At 42.0% G+C, this 27,895-nt stretch overlaps 1 protein-coding gene and 1 long non-coding RNA gene across 3 annotated transcripts in view; one reads left to right on the top strand and one right to left on the bottom strand.

The window, feature by feature from the left end:
• LOC124007921 (gastrula zinc finger protein XlCGF57.1-like) overlaps positions 1–19,543 on the bottom strand; it is a 20,127-nt gene extending 584 nt beyond the window's left edge. The window contains exons 1-3 of one of the 2 annotated variants that reach the window (XM_046318800.1): positions 19,240–19,543; positions 12,695–13,144; positions 1–1,137 (exon numbers count right to left, since the gene is read on the bottom strand). The exon at positions 1–1,137 is cut by the window's left edge and continues 584 nt beyond it. In XM_046318800.1, the coding sequence (XP_046174756.1) occupies positions 1–1,137; positions 12,695–13,144; positions 19,240–19,279 (1,627 nt within the window). In that variant the 5' untranslated portion in view covers positions 19,280–19,543. Of the gene's footprint in view, positions 1,138–2,637; positions 2,950–12,694; positions 13,145–19,239 lie in introns of those variants that run through there. The other variant, XM_046318801.1, reaches the window with a different exon arrangement.
• A 4,105-nt stretch (positions 19,544–23,648) lies between these two features.
• LOC124007939 lies at positions 23,649–25,626 on the top strand. The gene is made up of 3 exons (XR_006834036.1): positions 23,649–23,912; positions 24,041–24,282; positions 24,380–25,626. It is a non-coding gene; the product is annotated as an uncharacterized LOC124007939 (long non-coding RNA).
• Positions 25,627–27,895: the final 2,269 nt, after the last annotated feature.

Genomic DNA, 27,895 nt, shown 5'->3' on the forward strand with positions numbered 1-27,895 from the left:
TGAAGCTTTTGCCACAGTCTCCACAGCTAAATGGTTTCTCTCCTGTGTGAGTCAGTTTATGCTTTCTTAGGTTTCCCTTCAAATTGAAGCTTTTCCCACAGTCACCACAGCTAAATGGTTTCTCTCCTGTGTGAGTCCTTATATGATCTGTAAGGTGTCCCTTCTGATAGAAGCTTTTCCCACAGACACCACAGCTAAATGGTTTCTGTTGTGTGTGAGTCAGCATATGATTCCCTAGGTCTCCCTTCTGATAGAAGCTTTTCCCACAGTCACCACAGTTGAATGGTTTCTCTCCTGTGTGACTCAGTATGTGCAAGTTCAGGTGCCCCTTCTGATTGAAGCTTTTCCCACAGTCACCACAGACAAATGGTTTCTCTCCTGTGTGAATCCTCATGTGATTGGACAGATCTCCTTTGTGTTTGAAGGTCTTGCCACAAACTGGACATGTGCAGGATATCTCAATGTGACAGAGTTGGATATGGGCCTTCAATTTACAGGTGGAATTGTATTGTTTATTGCAGAAGCGGCATTCGCTGATTATATTCTTGGTGAGAGTCACGTGCCTCTGCAGTTCAGCTTTCAGAGGAAACGTTGCACCACAGTCACGGCAGTGGTGAGTTTTTCTAGACGTGGTGCTGAGTTTGGAATAGTGTTCCCCCATTGGTGGGTTTGGATCCAATGGTGGTTTAGGATACAATGGTGGGCTGCTGTCAAGTCCTACTGGGTCTCTGCTTACGGCAGAGCTGTGGCTGAAGGCAATATTTTGTGTATCTGTAGGGTCACAGTGAATGTCAAGACCCTTAATGTGGGTCACAGTGGCAAAAGGTTTGAGATCCACTGGTTTAGAATCACTCTCTCTGTTCTCCACAGTCTGGGTTTGGGGAAGAGTCAAGAACTGAAGGGGGTCCTCCAGATCACATTCACTTTTCACACCTGAAGGAGTGAATATGAACTCCATGATATCAGGCTCCAGACCTTGAAACTGCTCTTCCTCCTGACTGGTCCTGACTTCCTCCTCTTCCGCTTTAATCTGTGTGGGCCCTGGGTCCTTCTGCCCCAGACTGGGGCTCCACTCCTGCTCACAGTGCTGCTGCTCAGGGGGAACCTCCTCTTCAGAGACAGAGAGCTGCAGGGAGTCTGGAGGGAAGGAGAGGAGGGTCAGAGGTTACCTAGACTTTAGACATCAGGGTTGTGGTCAATCTGGATTAAAGACAGTAAATTCAAGACTGGATAAACTGTATCTCCAATTCAATAATTGTAAAACTAGAATCTGGCTAAAAACTAGGTGTCTGGCTAGACTGTAAAAACTCCTTCCAGACTCAAATTAAGCATCTCCAATCCAAAAGGAAATCTAGAATCAGCTTCTTATTTCGCAACAAAGCCTCCTTCACTCACGCTGCCAAACATACCCTCGTAAAACTGACTATCCTACCAATCCTCGACTTCGGCGATGTCATTTACAAAATAGCCTCCAACACTCTACTCAACAAACTGGATGCAGTCTATCACAGTGCCATCCATTTTGTATGCTCTCGTCAGCTGGTCCTCACTACATATTCGTCGCCAGACCCACTGGCTCCAGGTCATCTATAAGTCTTTGCTAGGTATAGCTCCGCCTTATCTCAGCTCACTGGTTACCATAGCAGCACCCACCCGTAGCACGCGCTCCAGCAGGTATATCTCACTGGTCATCCCCAAACCCAACACCTCCTTTAGCTGCCTTTCCTTCCACTTCTCTGCTGCAAATGACTTGAACGAATTGCAAATGTCGCTGAAGTTGGAGACTTATATCTCCCTCACTAACTGTGAGCATCAGCTATCTGAGCAGCTAACCGATCGCTGCACACAGCCCATCTGTAAATAGCCCATCTGTAAATAGCCCATCCAATCTACCTACCTCATCCCCATATTGTTTATTTACTCTTTTTTTCTCTCTTTTGCACACCAGTATCTCCACTTGCACATCAATCACTCCAGTGTTCATTTGCTAAATTGTCATTACTTTGCTACAATGGCCTATGTATTGCCTTACCTCCTTACTCCATTTGCACACACTGTACATAGATTTTTCTATTGTTATTGACTGTACTTTTATTTATCCCATGTGTAACTCTGTGTTGTTGTTTTTTGGTCGCACTGCTTTGTTTTATCTTGGCCAGGTTGCAGTTGTAAATGAGAACTTGTTCTCAACTGGCCTACCTGGTTAAATTAAAAAATAAAATTAAACAAATCTTTCAACTACTTCTCAATGATTTGAAAATAATAAGATTATTATTTGATTTTGTTAAATGTAACTAGTCAAGTCAGTTAAGAACAAATTATTATATACAATGACGGCATACCCTGGCCAAAACCTAACCTGGACGACGCTTGGCCAATTGTGCGCCGTATGGGACTCCCAATCACAGCCGGATGTGATACAGCCTGGAGAATAAGATTAATTTCTAAAAGCTGTTCCATTTTTTAAAGAATACATTCAAATCACTTCCTGTTTTTTTATGACAATGTTTTTATCCATGCGTGGTTTAAAAACAGCTTCTTAAAAGGTACTATATGGTGATCACTTTTCGCACAAATAGCTTATCAATAAGGTAGAACTAACTATTGCTCGCTACCAGTATGTATCTAAATACGAACCTATTCTACATAGTTGTATCTCTGGTGTGATCCGCAGCAGTCTCCGTAGCCGATCATTCTCCTCCTGGTACTCCACTACCGTTTTCTCAACTGCCCCGAAAATCTCTACAGCAGCCGCCGTTAAACGATCATTCAAAAACACACGCAGCAATTGTAGTTTAGACATTTTCCGTCTTCAGTTTAGTCAGTTGATCTTTCGTTACTCCACGCAGGGAATTCAAAACAAAGTCAAAGACATGTATAACTAAATCCCCTTCTGTCTGTGACACAGTCGTATCCAACCCTACTTCCGTGTTCTAGTCAAGGAATTTAGGAAAATAGCTCCAAAGACTTGCGTAACTAAACCAAGATAGACCACAACCTTTCGTTTCCAATGGGAATAAATTAGTCATAGTGGGCAGAACACGCAAGGCGGTGGGCAGAGCCATGCACGAGCTAACGAGATCCTATTGGACCGTTCTACCGTCAGGGAACGCCTATCCTTGTGCAATAACTAAATTCGTCTTTGCGCTCCTTTTAGACAAAGTGATGTTGAAAGACTTTTTCACAGGATAAAGTCTTCAAAGCTTAGCTTTGGAAACAGAAAACTTTATTGCGATCCAATAGTGACAACATTTGAAGAATTTCGGCCAGAATCCATCTCCATCCATCTTCTCCCACTGCCGGGAACTGTGCTTCCTCTCACTACCATATTTGGTAACGAGTGGGAACGGCAAGCAGATGCCTCACATTTATATATCCGGTGAAATATCTGTCACATTGTTCTATCTGTGATACATCGGTTCAAACTAGTTGGTGGCAAACCCGGAAAGAAACAACAGCGCCGAAAGCTGGATGGAGGTTTACTACTGTGCATGGCAGCCTGGTAAAAGGGAAATGATCATTACATGTAGACAAACAGTGGATTAATATCATAAATATAGGATCATCTGGAATAATCCATTTTTCATCAGGAGTCGACTGTGTAGCATTAGTTTGAATGAGGTCAGAATGTTTGTTTAACCTTTATTTTAACAGGGAGGCATGCTGAGACCAAGGTCTCTTTTACAGATGAGCCCTGTAATTACACAAATACACACATTCAATACACTATGAAAAGCAAAGAACCGATATGAAACACAGTCATAGAAAACAAACACATTCTACATTAAATAAGGTCCTCAATCAGCAGTCTGAAATGCCCTAAAGGCACCAAATCATCAAATTTGAGACTTTTGGAGATTATTCCACAAGGAAGTTTACCTAACTCTGTAGAGAACGAAGGAATATCCCGAGTTAACCATCTTTGGTAACTTGTACGTCTTAAAAGTGATTAGTGATGTTCGGTACAGCGGGAGATTTTGTTAAATAGCTTTATGAATCAAGAAAGAGCATTGCATCGATCAGCAAGACTTCAAGGAGGGCCAACCTACTCTCTGATACAGAATGCAGTGATGTGAACTTGTCGCCCGTAATAAAGTGTAGTGCTCTGTAATAAACTGCATCTAATGGTTTCAGTGTATTTGGCAGCTGCATTAACGTAGATATTGTCGCCGTAGTCTATGACCGGTAGGAGCGGTGATGATAAATACTGTTGGACAAATGGTTTTCTTGAAAGCATATTTGAAATGTATCAATAATCTGGGGTCGAAGGTGACAATGGAAAGAGATAACTACATTTGGGGAAACAGTTAAGAAAAGGGGGAATACCTAGTCAGTTACACAACTGAATGCATTCAACCGAAATGGTCTTCCGCATTTAACCCACCCCTCCTGAATCAGAGAGGTGCTGGGGGGGGGGTTACTGGCGCCTTCATCGATATCCATGTCATCGGTGTCCGGGGAGCAGTTGTTGTTAAGGTGATCAGTTATGATCTTATATTATTATTTCTCTCATTTTAAAAGACATAATTGATGGGTTTTGTGGGTGAAAAAATATACATATAGGGACAAACCGAAGATTCAGACTACAGGAGAAGAGAGAGAGAGTCTACCAGACACACAGTCTACGAGTCCTAATAAGGACAGACATACCAAAGAACATAGCAAACTAAACAGAACGGGCCCATAGGATAAGAAGTAATGTATTATTAATAGGATATGAAGATGCTGAAGGAATGTTAGAAGGGACACATAGTCCACGAGTCCTAATAAGGACAAACATACCATAGAAACACACCGAGCTAAACAGAACGGGCCCATAGGATAAGATGGACGTATATTATTTTTGGGATAGGAGGAGGTCCTGCCACCATTATAAACTTAACCAAGGCAGATATGGGCATTATTGGGCGTGAACAAGTAGGATGGACAGATTGAAAGATAATGGTGGCGGATGGACTAAGGGAGGTTACCACATTTACATGTTGGATGGACTCATATGTTATGTGTTTATAAATACAGAGCCAGAGCTCAGGGAAGGGAGTTGTTCCGCGAACCAGCTCGGCTTCTGATATTCTGTATTTAAAAGCCTTTATTGAATTCACAAGTTCTTGTAAGTGTTATATTTGATAAACAATTTTCTACGACAGTTCCCCTAATGTTTTAGCCACAAGGGGGAGTCAGTCTAAATATAGAAGGCAGGTTCACAATAAATTCCCCTCTTCCAGCCATGCTTTTCTCCAAAGCAGAGCACAAACAAACTGACAGACAATAACTTTGTTTTGAGAAATTCTTTAAGAATTCTAAACCAGATTAAACATGTTTATAAGGTGACGGATACCACTATATATACACTCCCAATATGTTTTAATCATTATTTTGTTCCACCTTGGTCTGATAAGGTGTTTGTTGAATGGAGGGAGAAGAGGCAGGCCACAATTGAAGAGCTAGACATCGAGAAGCAATTTCCACCATTTAAACAGTTAAAGAACAAATTTGAAAGCTAATTCAAAATATTCTGCTATTTAGAAGTCAGACACTATATGAAAAGTACAATTCCAAACATGTGCAACATTTGATAACCTGTTACAACACCCTATCCAACTCAAAACACCTAGCGCTCTATTCAATCAGATCTGCTTTAACCCGACATCCACATAGGGGTTGTTTTGGTGGTGTTGGAGGTGGAACTGCGTTAGGCTTAAGGCGTCCACATACTAGGTTTGGTTTGCTCCTAAGCAGGATCAGGTGAAGCAAACTTGTGTTTTGCATACACCCTTTGGTTGAAAAAAACTTTACAGTTTGTCCCTCTGGAGATGCCATAGCATCAAATAGCAAACATTAAGGACACCTTCCTAATAATAATAAATAAATAAATAAATAATATTGAGTTGCACCTCCCCCCCCGTTTGCCTTCAGAACAGCCTCAATTTTTCTGGGCACGGACTCTATAAGGTGTCAAAAGTGTTCCACAGGGATGCTGGCCTATGTTGACTCCAATGCTTCCCACAGTTGTGTCAAGTTGTCTGGATGTCCTTTGGGTGGTGGACCATTCTTGATATACACAGGAAACTGTTTAGTGTGAAAAGCCCGGCAGCATTGCAGTGCTTGACACAAACCGATGCGCCTTGCACCTACTACCATACCCCATTCAAAGGCACTTAAATCTTTTTGTCTTGCCCATTCACCCTCTGAATGGCATTCATACACGATCCATGTCTCAATTGTCAAGGCTTAAAAATCCTTCATACAAAACATTTAAGGACACCTGCTTTATCCATGACAGACTGACCATGTTAATCCAGACGAAAGCTAAAGTCCCTTATTGATGTAACTTGTTAAATACACTTCAATCAGGGAATATGAAGTGTATTTAACAATCAATAAGGAGACAGCTTTCACCTGGATTAACCAGGCTGCCATGGAAAGACCAGGTGTCCTTAAATGTTTTGTACACTCAGTATAGACTTCCTCAAAATAGCCAGAATTAATCAAGAAATCAAGATAAATCAAGAAATCTGTAATAAATTGACATTTTTGCCAAGGGGCCTTAGTCGTGCATTTTTTACGTCTTACTAAGATGTTTGGTTCAGTATTTCTCAAGTGAAAGAATGTGCACGAAAACAAGTATTTTCTCGTTGAATGACAACAAACACTTCATTGAAGAATCCCCACTGTTGACCAATCATTGACGAAGGGGCGTAGACTTCGGCTACCTAAATTCGACAAGCCTCAAGAAAAAAAGTCTAACACAGATAAATTACAGAAAACATGTCTCCAAAACCAGGTATTGCCAAAATTAAATTTAAACCGTCTAGTGTTCAGCAAAATAACAACACACTGTCAAATACAGGTAGCCTAGTCAAATAATTAACATCAAATCACAATCCTTCTGTAGCTCAGTTGGTAGAGCATGGCGCTTGTAACGCCAGGGTAGTGGGTTCCATCCCCGGGACCACCCATACTTAGAATGTATGCACACATGACTGTAAGTCGCATTGGATAAAGGCGTCTGCTAAACGGCATATATTATATATTATTAACCGTTACTCTCTCGTGGGAATTCCACTATGTAGCTGCTCATTCCGTTTGCTCAAAAGTTGATAAATGGTAAAAAAAAGTAAGTCCATAGACTTGCAGGTGTAGTACTGATACTACCAGCTGTCGGCGGCGCAAGCTGTTCTGCTTCCACGAGCACATCCAATGCTAGCGTCAGTAATTCTACATTTGTTGTTAACCCAGCTAGCATGGACACAGGCAGTTGTGAATCTGATGCAGCCGAAGAGCTACTGCCCCCTTACCCGGGAAAGCACCGAACAACAGACACAGACGTTGGACCATCGAAGAGGCGCACATATGATGAGAACTACATTGATTTGGGGTTCACTTATATTGGAAGTCGTGCCTTTCCTCAGCCACAGTGTGTTACAGTGGGGCAAAAAAGTATTTAGTCAGCCCCCAATTGTGCAAGTTTTCCCACTTAAAAAGATGAGACCTGTAATTTTCATCATAGGTACACTTCAACTATGACAGACAAAATGAGAATTTAAAAAATCCATAAAATATCATTGTAGGATTTTTAATGAACTTATTTGCAAATTATGGTGGAAAATAAATATTTGGTCACCTACAAACAAACAAGATTTCTGTCTCTCACAGACCTGTAAGAGGCTCCTCTGTCCTCCACTCGTTACCTGTATATAAACCGGTGCACTCCGACTCGGATTACGAGAACTCGGTAATAGAGCCCTTACAGTGGTGGTGTCATAATACTGTAAAACGGTTCCAACTGTTTTTATTTACCATTTATTTATTTATTAGAAACACTTCAAATAAGAGATGTGTTTCGCGTAGGCTTACCCTGGTGTGACGCTTTAAATCTCCCTCGGCCAAGTGAACTTTTAGCAATATATTCAGCTCTATTTGCTCTCAGATGCGAAAATGCTAATTAGCATTAAAGTATACATCATGCAAGACTGAAAAATCCCTGCAAGCTCTTGCACGTCATCTCTAGTGGACACCTATACTAACAGGTATGGTGTCAATTTAAAACTTGCACAGGTCAATTCACATAATTGTCCATTTAAAGAAATATAGTCAATTTATTCATTACTATATTTTAGATAACATTAGATAGTTAATCCAGAGATTCTTACCTTTGCCTCGATTCTGCAGTCTCATGCAGCTCATCATGGCATTTGTAGTTCTTTTTGATAGGCACATTAGCAGCTAATTAGGGTTTCATTTTGGGGTGTAAATAGAGCCGAATATATTGTCCAAAAGTCAACTTGTCCTAGAGAGATTCACACGTTTATCAAAACGTCAGTGCCAGGGGAAATCGACATGAAACACAGCACTTATTTTAAGTGTTTCTAAAATCCACTGTGAGAAAAATGTATGCTGGAAAAACAATTGGAACAATTTCCTTGTTTGACCGCTAGGTTTTATGGATAATATGACTCATACTGTGGTTCTCTATTGCGCTGGGGCAGCGCTACCCAACTTCGTCATTCAACTCATCAGGGGCTTGATGACTAGTCAGGTGTGCTTGTCTGGGGTTACTATAAAAATGTAATAAAAACACATGCAACAACTGTAGTTTACACATTTTCTGTGGAATGGGAGTTGCGTAGCCTGGTTGTTAACATGTCAATCTTTACTCCACACAATGAAGGCAAAATCAAGTCGAGGTGGTCGTCACTAGTTACCACAGCCATAAAGTCGGAAGACCCCGCCCATTTCTACAATTGATATTTTTTAAATGTGATTTTAAACCTAACCTTGCTGCACACTGCTAACGTTATGCTTAACCCTAACCTAAAATTGCTGATTTTTTTTTGTTTTCATATGTAATGGATGTGAAATGGCTAGCTAGTTAGCGGTGGTGCGCGCTAATAGCGTTTCAATCGGTGACGTCACTTGCTCAGAGACCTTGAAGTAGTGGTTCCCCTTGCTCTGCAAGGGCCACGGCTTTTGTGGAGCGATGGGTAACGATGCTTTGTGGGTGTCAGTTGTTGATGTGTGCAGAGGGTCCCTGGTTCGCGCGAGGGTACAGACTAATGTTATACTGATACATTTTTACAATATAGCCATTTTTTCTTTTTCTGACTGTGGTAACTAGTGGAAGCATTCTTCTTATGTGATCTAGTCAAAAACAATTGAAAAGTCGTAATTCCAGTAGGTGGCGAACCCAGAAACAGCGCTGCCAGCTGGATGAAGGTTTATTAAGGCAACCTACAGATCAGTAGTAAAGGGAAACAATAACTAAACTCAGCTACAACAAAAAAAAACATCCCTTTTTCAGGACCCTGTCTTTCAAAGATAATTCGTAAAAATCCAAATAACTTCACAGATCTTCATTGTAAAGGGTTTAAACCACTGTTTCCCATGCTTGTTCAATGAACCATAAACAATTAATGAACATGCACCTGTGGAACGGTCGTTAAGACACTAACAGTTTACAGGCGGTAGGCAATTTAGGTCAGTTATGAAAACTTAGGACACTAAAGAGGCCTTTCTACAGACTCTGAAAAACACCAAAAGAAAGATGACCAGGGTCTGTGATCATCTGTGTGAACGTGCCTTAGGCATGCTGCAAGGAGGCATGAGGAATCCCTCCATCAGTGCTCAGACTGTCCGCAATAGGCTGAGAGAGGCTGGATTGAGGGCTTGTAGGCCTGTTGTAAGGCAGGTCCTCACCAGACCTCACCGGCAACAACGTCGCCTATGGGCACAAACCCACCGTCGCTGGACCAGACAGAACTGGCAAAAGGTGCTCTTCACTGACGAGTCGCGGTTTTGTCTCACCAGAGGTGATGGTCGGATTTGCGTTTATCGTCGAAGGAATGAGCCTTACACCGAGGCCTGTACTCTGGAGCGGGATCGATTTGGAGGTGGAGGGTCCGTCCGTCCGGTGTGTCACAGCATCATCAGACTGAGCTTGTTGTCATTGCAGGCTATCTCAACGCTGTGCATTACAGGGAAGACATCCTCCTCCCTCATGTGGTACCCTTCCTGCAGGCTCATCCTGACATGACCCTCCAGCAGGACAATACCACCAGCCATACTGCTCGTTCTATGTGTGATTTCCTGCAAGACAGGAATGTCCGTATTCTGCCATGGCCAGCGAAGAGACGGATCTCAATCCCATTGAGCACATCTGGGACCTGTTGGATCGGAGGGTGAGGGCTCAGGCCATTCCCCCCCTCAGAAATGTCCGGGAACTTGCAGGTGCCTTGGTGGAAGAGTTTGTTAAGTTTGCTTAAAATAAACGCAGAGGACGTTTCTTTTTTTTGCTGAGTTTACATGTCGACAAACAGTTTAGGCTGATCTGGGAGAATCCATTCTCCACCGGGAGTCAAATGTATATCATTACTCTATACAAGATTAAATCAATATCATGAATGAGCAGCATTAGGTGAAATCTGTTGAGATTTCTCTTGGAGGTTTATTTAGGCAACCTTTTCTGGAATTGTATTTTATGTATCAATAATATCAGACATTATGAGAGAAATGACTAAACAAATGCCCAGGAATTCCTATTTTGTAATTACGTGAAAACATCAACAGACTTCGATCAGCAGACCTGTGACTATGTACCATTTGATCACACACCTATTCATTTGGACCCCAAAGTAAGAATGATCCATATTTGCTTTACTTTCCTAAGTGTGTTGCCCACATCCTGCCTGTTATTCCCATCTTCTGACAGAACATCTTTGTCCTCATTTTCTTTAGTCTTTCAGTTTTTATTCCTGTTTTCTTCCATTGTGGACTTTATCCACATGCCTCAGAAGATTTGTTTTATGAGTGAAACTTTTGCCACAGATTGAGCAGCCATGTTGTTTCTCTCCTTTGTGAATCTGTATATGTTCGGCTAGGGTGCCCTTGTTTCTGAAGCTTTTATCGCAGTCCTCACAGCTAAATGGATTCACTCCTGTGTGAGTCCGTATATGAAAGTTTAGGTGACCCTTCTGATTGAAGCTTTTCCCACAGTCACCACAGCTAAATGGTTTTATTCCTGTGTGAGTCAATATGTGCAAGTTCAGGTGACCCTTCTGATTGAAGCTTTTCCCACAGTCACCACAGCTAAATGGTTTCTCTCCTGTGTGAGTCAGTTTATGTCTGGTTAGGAGCCAGTGGCAATTGAATTTTTTACCACAGTCACCACAACTAAAAGGTTTCTCTCCTGTATGAGTCAGTATGTGCCTCCCTAGGTCTCCCTTCTGACTGAAGCTTTTCCCACAATCACCACAGCTAAATGGTTTCTCTCCGGTGTGAGTCAGTTTATGCCTGGTTAGGTCCTTCTTGATACTGAAGCTTTTCCCACAGTCATGGCAGCTGTGGGTTGTTTTAGAACGGGTGCTGTGTTTGGAATGGTGTTTCCTCAATGGTGGACTGGGATCTAATGGTGGACTGGGATCGAATGGTGGACTGGGATCGAATGGTGGGCAACTGTCAAGTCCTACTGGGTCGCTGCTTACAGCTGAACTGTGGCTGAAGGCATTGTTTTGATTATCTGGAGAGTCACAGGGAATGTCGAGACCTTTTAAGTGGGTCACAGTAACAAAAAGTTTGGGTTTAGAGTCACTCTCTGTTTTCCTCAGTCTTAGTTTGGGGAAGAGTCAAGGACTGAAGTGGGTCCTCCTGATCACATTCACTTTTCACACAGGAAGGAGAGAGTTTGAACTCTATGATATCAGGCTCCACCCCTTGAAGCTGCTCTTCCTCCTGACTGGTCCTGACTTCCTCCTGTTCCTCTTTAATCTGTGTGGGCTCTGGGTCCTCCTGTCCCAGACTGGGGCTCCACTCCTGCTCACAGTGCTGCTGCTCAGGGGGAACCTCCTCTTCAGAGACAGAGAGCTGCAGGGATTCTGGAGGGAAGGAGAGGAGGAGCAGAGGTTACCTATACAGCCTGGATACAGAGGTTACCCTGCTATACAGCCTGGATACAGAGGTTACCCAGCTATACAGCCTGGATACAGAGGTTACCCAGCTATACAGCCTGGATACAGAGGTTACCCTGCTATACAGCCTGGATACAGAGGTTACCCTGCTATACAGCCTGGATACAGAGGTTACCCTGCTATACAGCCTGGATACAGAGGTTACCCTGCTATACAGCCTGGATACAGAGGTTACCCAGCTATACAGCCTGGATACAGAGGTTACCCTGCGATACAGCCTGGATACAGAGGTTACCCTGCGATACAGCCTGGATACAGAGGTTACCTAAAAAAACATTGTCTCAAAGCCGTATTACACAAAAACCTCTGTAAATCTGTTTTAAAACAGCTAACAGTAAGTGTATCATTTGCATTTGTAAAGATATTTTTGGATGATAATTAAGTTGAGGGTTCAAGGTTTACAAAACAGGTAATCACAACTGTTTCTAGATAAAACGTTTAACACGTAACCAAATCGTCATCCCGAGCTTTATCAAAAGGGACGTTGAATAGATCGGAACATCTTTTAGAGCAAGTTCAGATAGAATTTTACTCAACACTCGTTAAATGGAAAATATTTGTCACACTGCTGTCCAGGGAAAGCATTTGTAAATTGGGGTATTTTTATCCATTCACGGTAAAAGTAATAAAAATACAAATTAAAAATGGTTGAAATGGTGACCGCTGAAAGCCTAAACAGTTTATTAATGTAGTAGAACTATAGCTAATTATCAGTAGATCTACATACGAACCTATTCTACATAGTTGTATCTCTGGTGTCCTCCGCAGCAGTCTCCGTAGCCGATCATTCTCCTCCTGGTACTCTGCTACTGTTTCCTCAATCGCACCAAAAATCTCCACAGCAGCAGATGCCGTTAAACATTCATTTAACAACACATTCAACAACTGTAGTTTAGATGTTTTCAGTGGACTGAGAGTTGGGTGTTCAGCTAGTATGGCTTCTTGACATGGGTTCTCCAGATCACATTCACTTTTCACACAGGAAGTAGTGAATATGGAGTCTTTAGTATCAAAGAGCCCTTGAAGCTGCTCTTCCTCCTGACTGGTCCTGACTTCCTCCTGTTCCTCTTTAATCAGTTTGGTCTCTGGGTCCTTCTGCCCCAGACTGGGGCTCCACTCCTGCTCACAGTGCTGCTGCTCAGGGGGAACCTCCTCTTCAGAGACAGAGAGCTGCAGGGAGTCTGGAGGGAATAAGAGGAGTAGCAGAGGTCACCTAGCTATAAAGCCTGGATACAGAGGTCACCTACAGCGCATTCGGAAAGTATTAAGATCCCTAGACTTTTTCCACATTTTGTTACGTTTCAGCATTATTCTAAAATTGATTAAGCTTGGCACACCTGTATTTGGGGAGTTTCTCCCATTCTTCTCTGCAGATCCTCTCAAGCTCTGTCAGGTTGGATGGAGAGCGTCACTGCACAGCTATTTTCAGGTCTCTCCAGAGATGTTAGATCGGGTTCAAGTCGGGGCTCTGGCTGGGCCACTCAAGAACATTCAAGTCAGTCCTGCATTGTTTTGGCAGTGTGCTAAGGGTCGTTGTCCTGTTGAAAGGTGAACCTTCACTCCGGTCTGAGGTCCTAAGCGCTCTGGAGCAGGTTTTCAACAAGGATCTCTGTGTACTTTGCTCCGTTCATCTTTCCCTTGATCCTGACTAGTCTTCCAGTCCATGCAGCTGAAAAACATCCCCACAGCATGATGCTGCCACCAGCATGTTTCACCGTAGGGATGGTGTCAGGTTTCATCCAGACGTAACGCTTGGCATTCAGGCCAATGATTTCAATCTTGGTTTCATCAGACCAGAGAATCTTGTTTCTCATGGTCTGAGAGTCCTTTAGGTGCCTTTTGGCAAACTCCAAGCTGGATGTTATGTACCTTTTACTGAGGTGTGGCTTCCATCTGGCCACTCTACCAAAAATTGGCCTGATTTGTGAAGTTCTGCACAGATGGTTGTCCTTCTGGAAGGTTCTCCCATCTCCACAGAGGAACTCTGGAACTCTGTCAGAGTGACCATTGGGTTCTTGGTTACCGCCCTGAATTTACCAGAGGTAGACTTCAATCAAGTTGTAGAAACATCTCAAGTGCGATCAATGGAAACAGGATGTACCTAAGCTCAATTTCAAGTATCACAGCAAAGGGTCTGAATACTTAATGTAAATAAAGTATTTCTGTTTTTATTTTTTATAAATGTGCAACATTTATAAAAACCTGTTTTTGCTTTGCCATTATGGGGTATTGTGATGTCATTATGGAGTATTGTGATGTCATTATGGAGTATTGTGTTTAGATTGATGATGTTTTTTCATTTAATCCATTTTAGAATAAGGCTGTAATGTAACAAAATGTGGAAAAAGTCAGGGGGTCTGAATACTTTCCGAATGCTCTATATATACCACATAATTAAATAGAACTCTTAAATTATTAACATAATTGATAGATCTCTATGATCTATATAGTTTAGGTCACATGTTCACTCAGTGTGACCTAAACCACTCAGTGTGACCTAAACCACTCAGTGTGACCTAAACCACTCAGTGTGACCTAAACCACTCAGTGTGACCTAAACCACTCAGTGTGACCTAAACCATTCAGTGTGACCTAAACCATTCAGTGTGACCTAAACCACTCAGTGTGACCTAAACCACTCAGTGTGACCTAAACCATTCAGTGTGACCTAAACCATTCAGTGTGACCTAAACCATTCAGTGTGACCTAAACCACTCAGTGTGACCTAAACCATTCAGTGTGACCTAAACCATTCAGTGTGACCTAAACCACTCAGTGTGACCTAAACCATTCAGTGTGACCTAAACCATTCAGTGTGACCTAAACCATTCAGTGTGACCTAAACCATTCAGTGTGACCTAAACCACTCAGTGACCTAAAACACAAATGCTATGAACTCTATAAAAAAACTATTTCCCCTGCAATAGGCTCAGAGAAATTCAGTTTAAAATATTACATATTTGCTCTATTTAACCCCTCAGACTCAAGTTTGACACACTATTTTTGCACTTTTTGCCATTGTCAATTGTTTGTTACTGTTGTTTAGTCTATAAGTGTTGAACTGTTGTTTTACTGCCAACAAGTGGTATGTTGTGGTCCTGCACAAAAAAATACAAGGGAAAAAACAAGTATTTATTTAACCTTTTATTTAACAGGGCAAGTCAGTTAAGAACAAATTCTTATTTACAATGACAGCCTACCCCGGCCAAACCCTAACGACGTTGGGCCCATTGTGTGCCGCCCTGTGGAACTCCCAATTACTTCGGTTGTGATACATCCTGGAATCAAACTAGGGTCTATAGTGATGCCTCTAGCACTGAGATGCAGTGCATTAGACTGCTGCGCCACTCGGGAGCCCCAAATTGAATTCCCTCAATCTCTCGTGGACAGACGACCAAATTATGCAAGATTTTAGTTTTGGGTAACTGGGATTAATGTCTTATAAACGTCTAGTTCCAGATATAACTTCGCTAGGTAAAGCTCTGCCTTATCTCAGCTCACTGGTCACCATAACAACACCCACCCCTAGCACACGCTCCAGCAGGTATATCTCACTGGTCATCCCCAAAGCCAGCACCCCCTTTAGCTGCCTTTCCTTCCAGTTCTCTGTTGCCAATGACTGGAACGAATTACAAAAATCGCTGAAGTTGGAGACTTATATCTCCCTCACTAACTTTAAACATCAGCTATCTGAGCAGCTTACTGATCAGCTGTACACAGCCCATCTGTAAATAGCCCATCCAATCTACCTACCTCATCCCCATATTTGTTTTTATTTACTTTTTTGCACACCAGTATTTCTACTTGCACATCATAATCTGCACATCTATCACTCGTGTTAATTTGCTGAATTGTAATTACTTCGCTACTATGGCCTATTTATTGCCTAACTTCCTCAAGCCATTTGCACACACTGTATATAGACTTTTTCTATTGTGTTATTGACTGAACGTTTGTTTATTCCATGTGTAACTCTGTGTTGTTGTTTGTGTCGCACTGCTTTGCTTTATCTTGGCCAGACTGCAGTTGTAAATGAGAACTTGTTCAACTGCCTACCTGGTTAAATAAAGGTTCAATTTAAAAAAAATAAACTATCTCAGCTGTCCGGATGGGCTGTGTTCGCACGGAAGAAAAGTGATTGCATTTGTTTTGGAATTAGGCTACCTCCCGGGCGAGAGCGAAGTCAACTCAAAACAAAAGTGACGTAGGAGCAGGCGGAGTTAAGCGTAATTCAGAGTGATGATTTAATGCCAGGGACCTTCGGTATTTCACAATGGGCCGCCGTACTATCTGTCTGGCTCTATACACGGGTTGATGCATCTCCTAAAAATTCCCAAACCACGCGGCGACTCCTATTTGATGGTTGGAGAAATTGCTTGAGACACTCTGAGAATTAGAAAACTATGAAAGCTAACGGATTACTATCTTAAAAACATTGCTGTGCTGACGTGAACACGTTTTGAACTGTTTTATGGAAAATGGATGCTGCGTTGTTGACAATATGACCGAGCGAAGTACATTACTGTTCTATTTGAGCAGAGCGTAACTCCCTCACCGGCTTCGATCGCCTGGTCACACAACCGGAACAGCGTAATCGAATCCCCTCATTAATACGACATTTAACATTTAAGTCATTTAGCAGACGCTCTTATCCAGAGCGACTTACAAATTGGTGCATTCACCTTATGACATCCAGTGGAACAGTCACTTTACAATAGTGCATCTAAATCTTAAAGGGGGGGGTGAGAAGGATTACTTATCCTATCCTAGGTATTCCTTCCATTTGGCAAGTAAAAGTTGGTTGAAAATGTACCACGCTTTGCAAGAACAGATGACATTATTGTACACTACATTATTCCATATGTGTTATTGTACCCCCGCATATTGACTCGGTACCGGTACTCCTGTATATAGCCTCGTTATTGATATTTTGTGTTACTTTTTAATTATTTTTTACATTCGTTTTTTGGTAAATATTTTCTTAACTCTTCTTGAACTGCACTGTTGGTTAAGGCCTAGTATGTAAGTAAGCCTTTCATGGTAAGGTCTACACTTGTATTGGGGGCATGTGACAAATAAAGTTTGATTTGACCTATATACAGCCTGAAACTAATGACATGTGGAATAAAATAACATTTGAATGTACTTTACCGGTTGTCCATGGTTTTGTGCTTGTGCCAGGTCAAATTTCAACATCAGCACCAGCGTTCTTATAAAATAATAATAATAATAATAATAATAATAAAAATCAGGTGAACAATACTTTCCTATTGATATTTTGCTCCTAATGACATCAGTTGTACCAGTTGTAAAGGAAAAAGAAAGCTGTTAAAACGACCCAACGTGTTTCTGATAAGATTTCAGTTTATCTTCGCTACATATTTGATGTGGTTGAAATACTGTTAGCTTTTATTATTATTTTATGAGGAAGACAGCACCCTTTTGCCTCCGGGGATTGATATGAAATTCTCAACATCAGTAACAGCGTTCTTATAAAATAATAATAATAATAAAAATCAGGTGAACAATACTTTCCTATTGATATTTTGTCTCAAATTTCAACCATCTGAAAGATCAACACCATAGACAACCGGTAAAGTAAGTTCAAATGTCATTTATTCAACACTCTGGCTTGTAAGGAACCTTTACAGGATTTTGCAGTCAATAGTTTCAGCCTGTATATGGAAATGAATAGTGTATTACAGCGTGATTAGTCAGACTAACCCCTAGGCTACCTGCCACCATCATGGTAATCACTGTTAGCCTAAACAGTTAGCCAGCAGATCCGACCGCTTGCTTACAGCTGCACTAGGGTCCGACAGCACTCATGTGTAGATTAAGACACCACGGAGCTGGCGCGAGATATGGATAGAAACGTACAATCCATGGATGAGAAATAATGTAATTAATTTAGTGTTAAATAACACTAATAGGTGATAACAATATTTTTTTGTGAACAAATGTTTAATTTTGACGTTATAATAGGTTGATAGCAACATGGAAAATTGTGGTGGAAATCTGTTGCAGCTCAAGTCGACTACAAAATCCACAATGCAATACTCTATGGGCTGGCTAGCTAGCAAACGTAGCTACACACAATAATACCAAAGACAATATCAGCATGTGAAGTAGCTAGTTAGCTGTAAAATCAAACTGCACCATCAAACAAACTGCACCATCAATTTAGGAGTCAACAACCTCGCCGTGTTCAACCTGCAGATTGATGTGCCTCACTGAGTGAAGTCTAAAATTCTCAACGGCAGAGATACTTTTTGACGAGATGGGAAACATTGCCCATGCTACGTCAATCGACCGCGCTGTGCATTCTGGGTGATTCTGGGACAAGGAGATCTCTCCTTCAAGGAGTGAATGGGAGTCTATAGGGCAGTGGTGGAAAAAGTACTTGATTGTCATACTAGAGTAAAAGTATAGATACCTTAATAGAAAGTTACTCAGGTAAAAGTGAAAGTCACCCAGTAAAATACTACTTGATTAAATGTAAAAGTATTTGGTTTTAAATATACTTAAGTATCAAAAGTAAATGTATTTGCTAAAATATACTTATAAATGTATAAATTATTTCAAATTCCTCATATTAAGCAAATCAGACAGCACCATTTTCTTGTTTTTAAAATGTAGGTATGAATAGCCAGGGGCACACTCCAACACTCAGACATTATTTACAAAAGATGCATTGGTGTTTAGTGAGTCCACCAGGCCAGAGGCAGTAGGGATGACCACATGTTCTGCTGGGTGGAGCGTTAATATTTTACTTAATTCATGGGATTCCTATCTCCTTTCTATAATATCTCTGGCAACGGCACCATGCAATGCACCCTGGACTAAAAAGGCAGAGAAATAGTTCAAATGAGCTGTTTAATTTACACAGTTCTATCTAAAAAAAAAAATATGATCAATGGCTCATTCAAGAGAAGACATTGTCCTGAGTTATGACACCGGCCAGTATTGACATACGACATGTATGAGAGACGTGTATTTAATATTAACTTCCAGTGTAGTGAGCGCGACATTAGCACGGTGCTACATAGTAACGGATGGATTTCTGCCTGCTTGATAACTCAGATACACATGAAAACATTAAATAACCCAGGGAATCGATAGAACATCACCCAGAGATGCATAAAATCAATATAACATCCAAAATGGATGAACAGTTCACAGGAATGCGGTCTAACCCTAGTGCAGCTGAAAGCAAGCGGGGTCAGATCTGCTGGCTACCTAAAAAGTGTATAAAACAGTAGATCTACATACTAACCTATTCTACATAGTTGTATCTCTGGTGTCCTCCGCAGCATTATTCGTAGCCGATCATTCTCCTCCTGGTACTCCACTACCGTTTTCTCAACTGCCCGAAAATCTCCAGAACAGCCGCCGTTAAACGCTCATTTAAAAACACACGAAACGCATCTAGTTTATACATTTTCAATCGACAGAGAGATAGCTGGACATTCAGTAGTGATGATACCGGAGCATGCGTTGAAATCGCTAAGTTTATTTCGAAGCACTGTGCGGACGCTTACATTTCTTGTCGTGGTTTGTTAGAAGACAAAAAGGCTACACCACAGAGTCTATAAACCCAGAGGCGCAACATTGCTAGACTTCCGGAAACGCTTGCGAAGCAGAACAAGCAGGCCAGGTTAGATAAATCAATTAGAGTTTTTAATTAGTTGTTAATTATCTCGAAATCTAAAGGCACAACCTAGATTCGAGCCATTGTCTTAAGTAGTTGAACATGTTATTACTCATGAAAGTGACAAACTGACACGTTTTCATTTTTGTCAGAAAGTACTTTATGCGTTTTACAGTGTGCACATGCGCAGTTCGGCACGAGAGCCCGTTAGAGCCCGTTTGCCTTGTTTCTACGCATGACGGTCGCCATGACATCGCTTACAAGCATGGGCGGGGATTTCTGTTAGAGAACAGTTTCTGCCTATCTTCATACTGTCCCGTCTTTGGCTTCACTACGTACGCGCGCGACGTCTTTGTTCAATAATTTGGCTTTTCTAAATGATTTTGACCTGCAGGTGGCACTAGTGTACACTGTTGATCAAAGCGTTGAGTAAATGCACCTATTTTCGACACAATTGGTTGGAAATGCTCAATATTTCAGGAAGCGCGTGGCCTTCACAAAAAAAAGTACGCTCAGTTTCAATTCTGCATTGTCGTCTGCTTCTGTTCATATCAGCGGGTGGTGAGTGCATAAACACTAATGGTGCGCGATTCAGCTGTTACTTCACCAGCATCCGCCCACAATTGCTAATAACCCATCCGAAACCACCGATTTATACGTGATAAAGTAATCTGAGGCCTGCACCCAACCCTAACCTAATATAGAACATGCGCTATGGGCTACAGTCAAAGTCAATAGAAATATTTTTTGACAGGGGTGCAGGATTTGTTTTGTTGTTGCCTGATTTAGATATGTTTCTGCTTTATAATTTATTGTCTATAATTAGACACAATAGACACGCCTCTTTTGTAATTATATGTTGCACTAGAAGACTAAAATAAATTATTGCTCAACAAATAATGTACTAGATCCATAGAATGAATGCTTCAATCTAAAGTTCTCTGTCATCTTTCGTGGAGCAAAGACATTTAGGGACTGCGGAGAAATGACAATAACGCAACAATAAAAAAAAACAAACGGGAAAGATTTTCTATGCAAAATGTCCAAATGAGATCAGTTTTACCAGTTGTAAAGGAAAAAGAAAGCTGTGAAAACGACCCAACGTGTTTCTGATAAGATTTCAGTTTATCTTCGCTACATATTTGATGTGGTTGAAATACTGTTAGCTTTTATTATTATTTTATGAGGAAGACAGCACCCTTTCCCCTTCCGGGGCTTGATATGAACTTTTTCTGTCCTTTCCCAAAAGCATTATTTGGTGATTGGCTGTGTATGCTATTTGGCATGTGTACAGTTAAGCCCTAAAGTTTAGGTTTAAGCACTAAAATACTAGCACACAACTCAGACCCCACAAGATCGTCACCAGAGGTTTCTTCACAGTCCCCAAGTCCAGAACAGATGATGGAAGGTGCACAGTACTACATAGAGCTACGACTACATGGAACTCTATTCCACAGTACTACATAGAGCTACGACTACATGGAACTCTATTCCACAGTACTACATAGAGCCACGACTACATGGAACTCTATTCCACAGTACTACACAGAGCCACGACTACATGGAACTCTATTCCACAGTACTACACAGAGCCACGACTACATGGAACTCTATTCCACAGTACTACATAGAGCCACGACTACATGGAACTCTATTCCACAGTACTACATAGAGCCACGACTACATGGAACTCTATTCCACAGTACTACATAGAGCCATGACTACATGGAACTCTATTCCACAGTACTACACAGAGCCATGACTACATGGAACTCTATTCCACAGTACTACATAGAGCCACGACTACATGGAACTCTATTCCACAGTACTACATAGAGCCACGACTACATGGAACTCTATTCCACAGTACTACATAGAGCCACGACTACATGGAACTCTATTCCACAGTACTACATAGAGCCATGACTATGATTTATGATTTTTCAACGCCGATACCGATTATTGGAGGACCCCAAAAAAACGATGCCGATTTAAAAAAAAAAAAAAAAAATGTATTTGTAATAATGACAATTACAACAATACTGAATGAACACTTTTATTTGAACTTAAAATCAATTTAGCCTCATAAATAATGAAGCATGTTCAATTTGGTTTAAATAATGCAAAAACAAAGTGTGGAGAAGAAAGTAAAAGTGCAATATGTGCCATGTAAGAATGCTAACGTTTAAGTTCCTTGCTCAGAACATGAGAACACATAAAAGCTGGTGGTTCCTTTTAACAGGAGTCTTCAATATTCCCAGGTAAGAAGTTTTTAGGTTGTAGTTATTATAGGACTATTTCTCTCTATCATTTGTATTTCATACAGTTGGGAGAACAATTATTTGATACACTGCCGATTTTGCAGGTTTTCCTACTTACAAAGCATGTAGAGGTCTGTAATTGTTATAATAGGTACACTTCAACTGTGAGTGACGGAATCTAAAACAAAAATCCAGATTGTATGGTTTTTAAGTAATTAAAACCGAGAGACAAGGCAGCAGTCTCCTACCCCGAGAGGTTCGTACTGCACATTGTTCTCAACTCACTACAACACATAAAGACATGAGTGTATTTTTCATTAACGTGATGTTTCCTTTTTGTTAACTTCATCTGCCTTCAGCTCCCTGCTTGGCCAAGGCTCCGGACCTGCTCAGTGGCCCAACACCAGCAGGACAGTAGAGGCCATTTTCGTTGAGCTGTGCCACAAATACCCTGCAGGCAAGACTGTGCTTGGGAACCGGGTCAACAGGTGGGCTGCTATCCTGGGGATTACAAGAGAATCAGGACCATGGTGCTGGGCAGCCCAAACCTGATTACCCACACAAGGCTGCAACTGTTCCAGGTCAACAAGTTGACCTTGACACAGTGGTAAGTTTTATATATTTTATGTGTAGTTCACTGGTTGACACAGTGTTAATGATAACAATTAATATATTTCACGTTTTTCACACAGGTGCAACAAACCAAACCATTGGAGAGTGACTCAGGTGCAACAAACCAAACCATTGGAGAGAGTGACTCTGCACCAGACCCAGGACAGCATGACTGCAGAGAGGGAGGAGTCGGGCCTTATCCACACAGTCAGGAGCACCTATCAGCTTCCAGAGGACAGAACGGGGCAGGCTACACAGTGTGGTAGAGCAGCCACTAGTCAGCCACTGCCACCTCTACTGCCACCTAGTCTGCCTACCTCCTCCTTCTCTATTTCTCCAGTCCCCCAAGACTTGCCCTCGACCTGCACTCCTCTGCCCCCTCCTGCTAGTGGACCCAAGGTATCCAGGACCACTGAATGGAGAAAGAGGCTGGAGTCTGGGAATAAAGTCAGGGCTCACAAGCCGTACGAAGGACACAACTGCTCTAAATGTGGCGAGCCTAAAACTTGTGAATTTGGACACCGTATGTATGGAACTGTGAGATTCTGTGCAGCTACCTCTGGCAGCCAATCGGTGGAGGAGTGGCTGGCACTGATGAGGTCCCAGCATGGTGTTAGCCAGGGCCAGTAAATATGGACTGACTGACCTGACCTGACTGCACACCATTTGTTGAAGTTCGGGACATCCTCAGGGAGCCTGTTTCCCAATATCTATTACTCACGATGGATAGAGCTTTCTAGAGGGCAGGTTTTGGGACTGTGATCAATGTAGTCTATACTCTTCCCTTGTAGGAGTCACCTCCCCAGCTATACATTTTATGACCCCAATGAGTTTCCCTCCTTTCCCCTGTTGAATGTCCATGGTCCTCTTTGTTTAGCTGTCCATCTTCTGGGCCTGACCCTGCTCTCTGATCCGAGACAATTTCCTCTTATCTGATTGGGTCAAACTTTCTAAATTAGTATACACACAGTTTCTTGGCCTAAACTCCATTAATCCTCACAGCAATCATTCACTAAACAGGATACAAACAAACTAGTTTAACTTGAAACATTTTACATTTTAATAGAATCCATCGGTGTGATTATCAGTTACACAACATAAAATAACATTGTCTATTTCCTTTGTAGAGAAATCGTATGTGTTACCTCTAAATGTGTGACATTTTCCTCATCGATTCTTCCCTGTCTCTTTATCTTCAGAGGGAGATGCAATGCAGGGCTACCAGCATGTCCGCAGGCCTGCCAGGGCCTTGGTGGGGGTGAGGAACCGTCAGTTGTTGTCGGACCGCAGGGTAGACGGTCTGTTGGAGCTGTGGCTGGTGCTGCCAGACTACAACAAGCAGTGCTTGATCTACCCTGCCCAACACCAGGAGAGGATAGTTTGGGGGCGGTTCAAGGCACTGAAGGGGAAGGACTCTTTCCAACAGTATGTTGTTAATATTCATGTCCTCCACCTGACTATTATATTGTCGCTATATTAAATGCATATGAAATTCAGGCGATGGATATCATTATTTTTCTATGTTCTCCAATTATTTATCTCCTCCGTTTCAGTTGTCTTCTCGGACTGAACTCGGGTCCTGCTAATTGGCCAGCCATCTTCTGTTTGGTGGAGGCCATTTGCAGTCATCTCTGTCAGATCCATCCCAGCACCACACAGTCTGCCGGGGTCAAGAAGAGCAGGTCATTCTGGCAGACTACGTGGCCATCAGGGAGGCAGTGCTGAACAGCCCGAGGTTGATGGCTCAGACAAACCTTCAGCTCTTTGAGCTGAATTAAAGGACCATCAGTCAGTGGTAAGATGTTAACTTATGGAAGACTTGTTACATAAAAGCCATGTGACTAATGACAATCTGAGTGACAGCTTGTGTTTGATTTCTCTCCCTGTTTCAGGTACTCCTGGCGTCAGAGGGAGAGGATGGTGCTGCAGAAGGGATTGGGGCTCGCTCCTGCCCCCCAGCGTCAACGCCCAGCCCCTCCCTGCAGCCAAGCCCCTTCACTACCAGCGGGAGGGGATACAGGCACCTTTCCCTACACCGACACCTCCGGTCCCACGCCAGGCCACCCAGCAAGGACGGCCTGCCCATTCTGCCAGCTCACTTGGATCAACAACCCCCCAGCACTTCCCGGCCCTATAGTGATGGCAAAGCCATTTATTTTCAGGGTTGAACTGATGGCACCTGCTCAACATATTGGCTCATGGCAGACATTGAACAACTCCTTCAGATTGCTATCAAAGACTATGTATTTTGGATCTTGCACACACACTCTTCGATAGTATATCTTGGCTCGAACTGTGACGATTGTGATTCTGAGCACTCCGGTTCTCACAGAGAGTTCTGGTCTTCACTGATCTCACTCTCCGTCAGCTCCATCTGTGGTGTATAGGGGCAGGACTCGGTAGTATACTGATGGTATTCATCGTAATCTAGCTGGGCCCCGAGCTCTTTAGTGATGGTCCCAGTGGACCTCTTCACCACAACACAGGAACACTCTGGCACCCAGGGGTCAGTTTGGATGTACTAACCCTTCTTTCCTGTTGGTAGAAAACAGTTAAGGCATCTATTAGGCTATAGGTATATTCAAGAATCACTGTGTATGGTCCAAAATGGCCTCCGGGATGACAGATTGTGTCTTGAAATAAACTATAGCCTTATGAATAACATGGATTTGCTTGTGCCTCCTCCTGCAGTCTCCTCCAGGATGAAAAACTTTTTCAGGGATGTAGATGTCACCCTGAAAACAAACAAATGTTTTGTTAAGACGACTCAACCCAGATATAGAAGTTGGTGTTAACAAGCTACCTTTCTTGTATGCTTTGTCAACACACACAGACATTTTTCCCCCCAGCAAACATTATCTATGTCAACTTCAGTCCAGCTGAATAAAGAGGGGCTAACAAAACATTCAAAGAACAAATGTCAACTAAATGTATTACAGTAACATTACTTGACTATCTGAGGTGGAAGCTAGCTACAGAGTAACTAACTACCTAATAACAGGGCTACATAGAGAAACTGTGTTGCAATTTTAGGTGCATTCGAGTTACTTGCTAACGCTAGTTGCTGGGGGGGGGTTACACAAAACATTTCAGACGCAATTAACGTAAACTCACGGCATTCCGTACAAATGTGCGCAACCGCAACATTCAAACGAGGCTACAAAGAAAACGAATGGGACTGTAGCGACTGTGTTGACTTCAAAATCGGGGGTGTGAACTAGGTTTCTATTCAAGCGTTGATCAACATGGTAATGGCTCTATAGTTAATGGAGAAAATGTTGGTAGTCTGTTCTACCTTAGTTAATGTCAGTAGCTGTCATGCCGTAGTTAATGTTGATATAAATGCAACTATTTCTGTTAATTACAATCTCTGTTCTACCAGGTTCATGTCAGTAGTCTGTCATCCTTTTAAAACAAGAAATGTTCTACAGTTAATGGGTAGTCTGTTCTACCTAGTCATTTGATATATAATGTCAGTCATCTGCATTCTATCATTATTCTCAAAGCTGTTCTGTTTACTTTACTTCTAAGATCACTTTAGCACCGTCCTAAAAACCCGATTCAAATTCGACACAAACCTTCAAATAGGTATGTAATGACACATTATATAAACTCTTTATAGTGATTTATTTACATTTTAAAGTTTATAAGTTGGACAAAAAGCAATTTTCCCACACATCATCTCTCCTTCTCACTATCACGCATTAGTTTCGCTTCCCCACCCGCCATTTTTAAAAAGACCCGACGAGGCTCATTGCCTGCTTGAATTATGCATTAACCGGCAGTGTTTAGGTCATGTAATTGATTCTGTTGGAAAGGGGAGAAATTGTGCTTTACAATGGTATTGACATTACAGTTGATCTGGAAGTAATTACGTTTTTTGGGGCGCTAAAATAAGCGCTATTGTACGGACCAAGGCGATGTACGAGTTTACGTTATCTTGTTACCTTCAACTAGAGTTGCAACAAAGTTGTCCAGTGTCTAACGCTAACCTAGTCAACAACAGTCATGACTCATGACCGGTTTAACATTACCTCAGGCTCCACTGACTCCTCCGTTCACTCGGAGGAGTCAGTCAGTAACCCCTAATACACCATAACCTTATAGAAATGTAAAATGGAGGGCCTATGATTCCTTTCCATTCGGAAACTCCCGGTTTCCGCATCGGAAGTGCCCTTCCTCCGGAAGTGCTGGCTGCAGATCCTGCTCGCGCCAGCTGACACGTCTTAAGGCCTTGGAGACACTTCTTCAAAATGTGTGGGTCCTTGGGCAGCCGATGGTCGTTTACCGGGGGATTTTTTGTTGTTGAGCCAAATCCCACAGCCGGGTGCTATACAGTTAATGTTTGAATTACAACGTTTTGTTACGTTTTGTTGAACTGTATTTTAAGGCAATTAAATACTCAACTAACAAAAAAAGCTGTTAGAAGTATAAGTGTATGTATGTTCCTTAAGGTCCTTGTGTAATGTGATATTGTACCCCCTAGCCCAATTGTCCTTTGTAAATTATTCATATATACTCATGTTCCCACATGTACTTCCTGTATTGATTTGTTGTTAAATAAAACAAAAATAAAAACCTCTCTCTTCGATTCACTCTCCACGCGAAAACAAAATACCAGACAACTTGCAGATTCCTGTCAGTCGTTACTATGGCAATTTAAAATGGCGCTGACCATAGCTCAAATAAACCAGGTCGACGATCAAAACACTAAATATAGAGACGTTTTTTAATGTTAAATGCACATGTTTAGTATTAGTGGATTGAATACATCTCTTTGCTTAGATGTATTTCCTAAAGTGTTTCCATTCCGTATTAAAGTTTCATTGAGCTTGAGACATTGACATTTTTACATCTTGCCTTGAAATGCTGCCTTTTATCATTGTCGATTCGGACACAGTATCTGACTTGATTTGCGTTTAGTTCAGCCGTCCTGTTGCACTTCCCCAACACGACCTCTAGAGGTGCACTTACCCAACACGACCTCTAGAGGTGCACTTACCCAACATGACCACTAGAGGGGAGCGAACATTTTTTTTTTTGTAATTTGTTTATAATTGATTTTTTTTTTTACCTTTATTTTACTAGGCAAGTCAGTTAAGAACAAATTCTTATTTTCAATGACGGCCTAGGAAACAGTTGGTTAACAGATTTGTACCTTGTCAGCTCATGGATTCGAACTTGCAACCTTCCGGTTACTAGTCCAATGCTCTAACCACTAGGCTACCCTGCCGCCCCACAGGAGCTTCGCAGTGCTTTCTCCACCACACAGTAAACACAAGTTTTAGTTCTAAAAAAAGCTAGAACGATCCCCCAGGGGGGGCAAAATAATTTCTCCACCACACAGTGAACACAGTAAACACAACGATCCCCCAGGGGGGGGCAAAATAAGGAACGCTTCACGAATT

This window comes from Oncorhynchus gorbuscha, linkage group LG21 (genome assembly GCF_021184085.1).
Source record: "Oncorhynchus gorbuscha isolate QuinsamMale2020 ecotype Even-year linkage group LG21, OgorEven_v1.0, whole genome shotgun sequence".
Taxonomy (NCBI): Eukaryota; Metazoa; Chordata; class Actinopteri; order Salmoniformes; family Salmonidae; genus Oncorhynchus; species Oncorhynchus gorbuscha.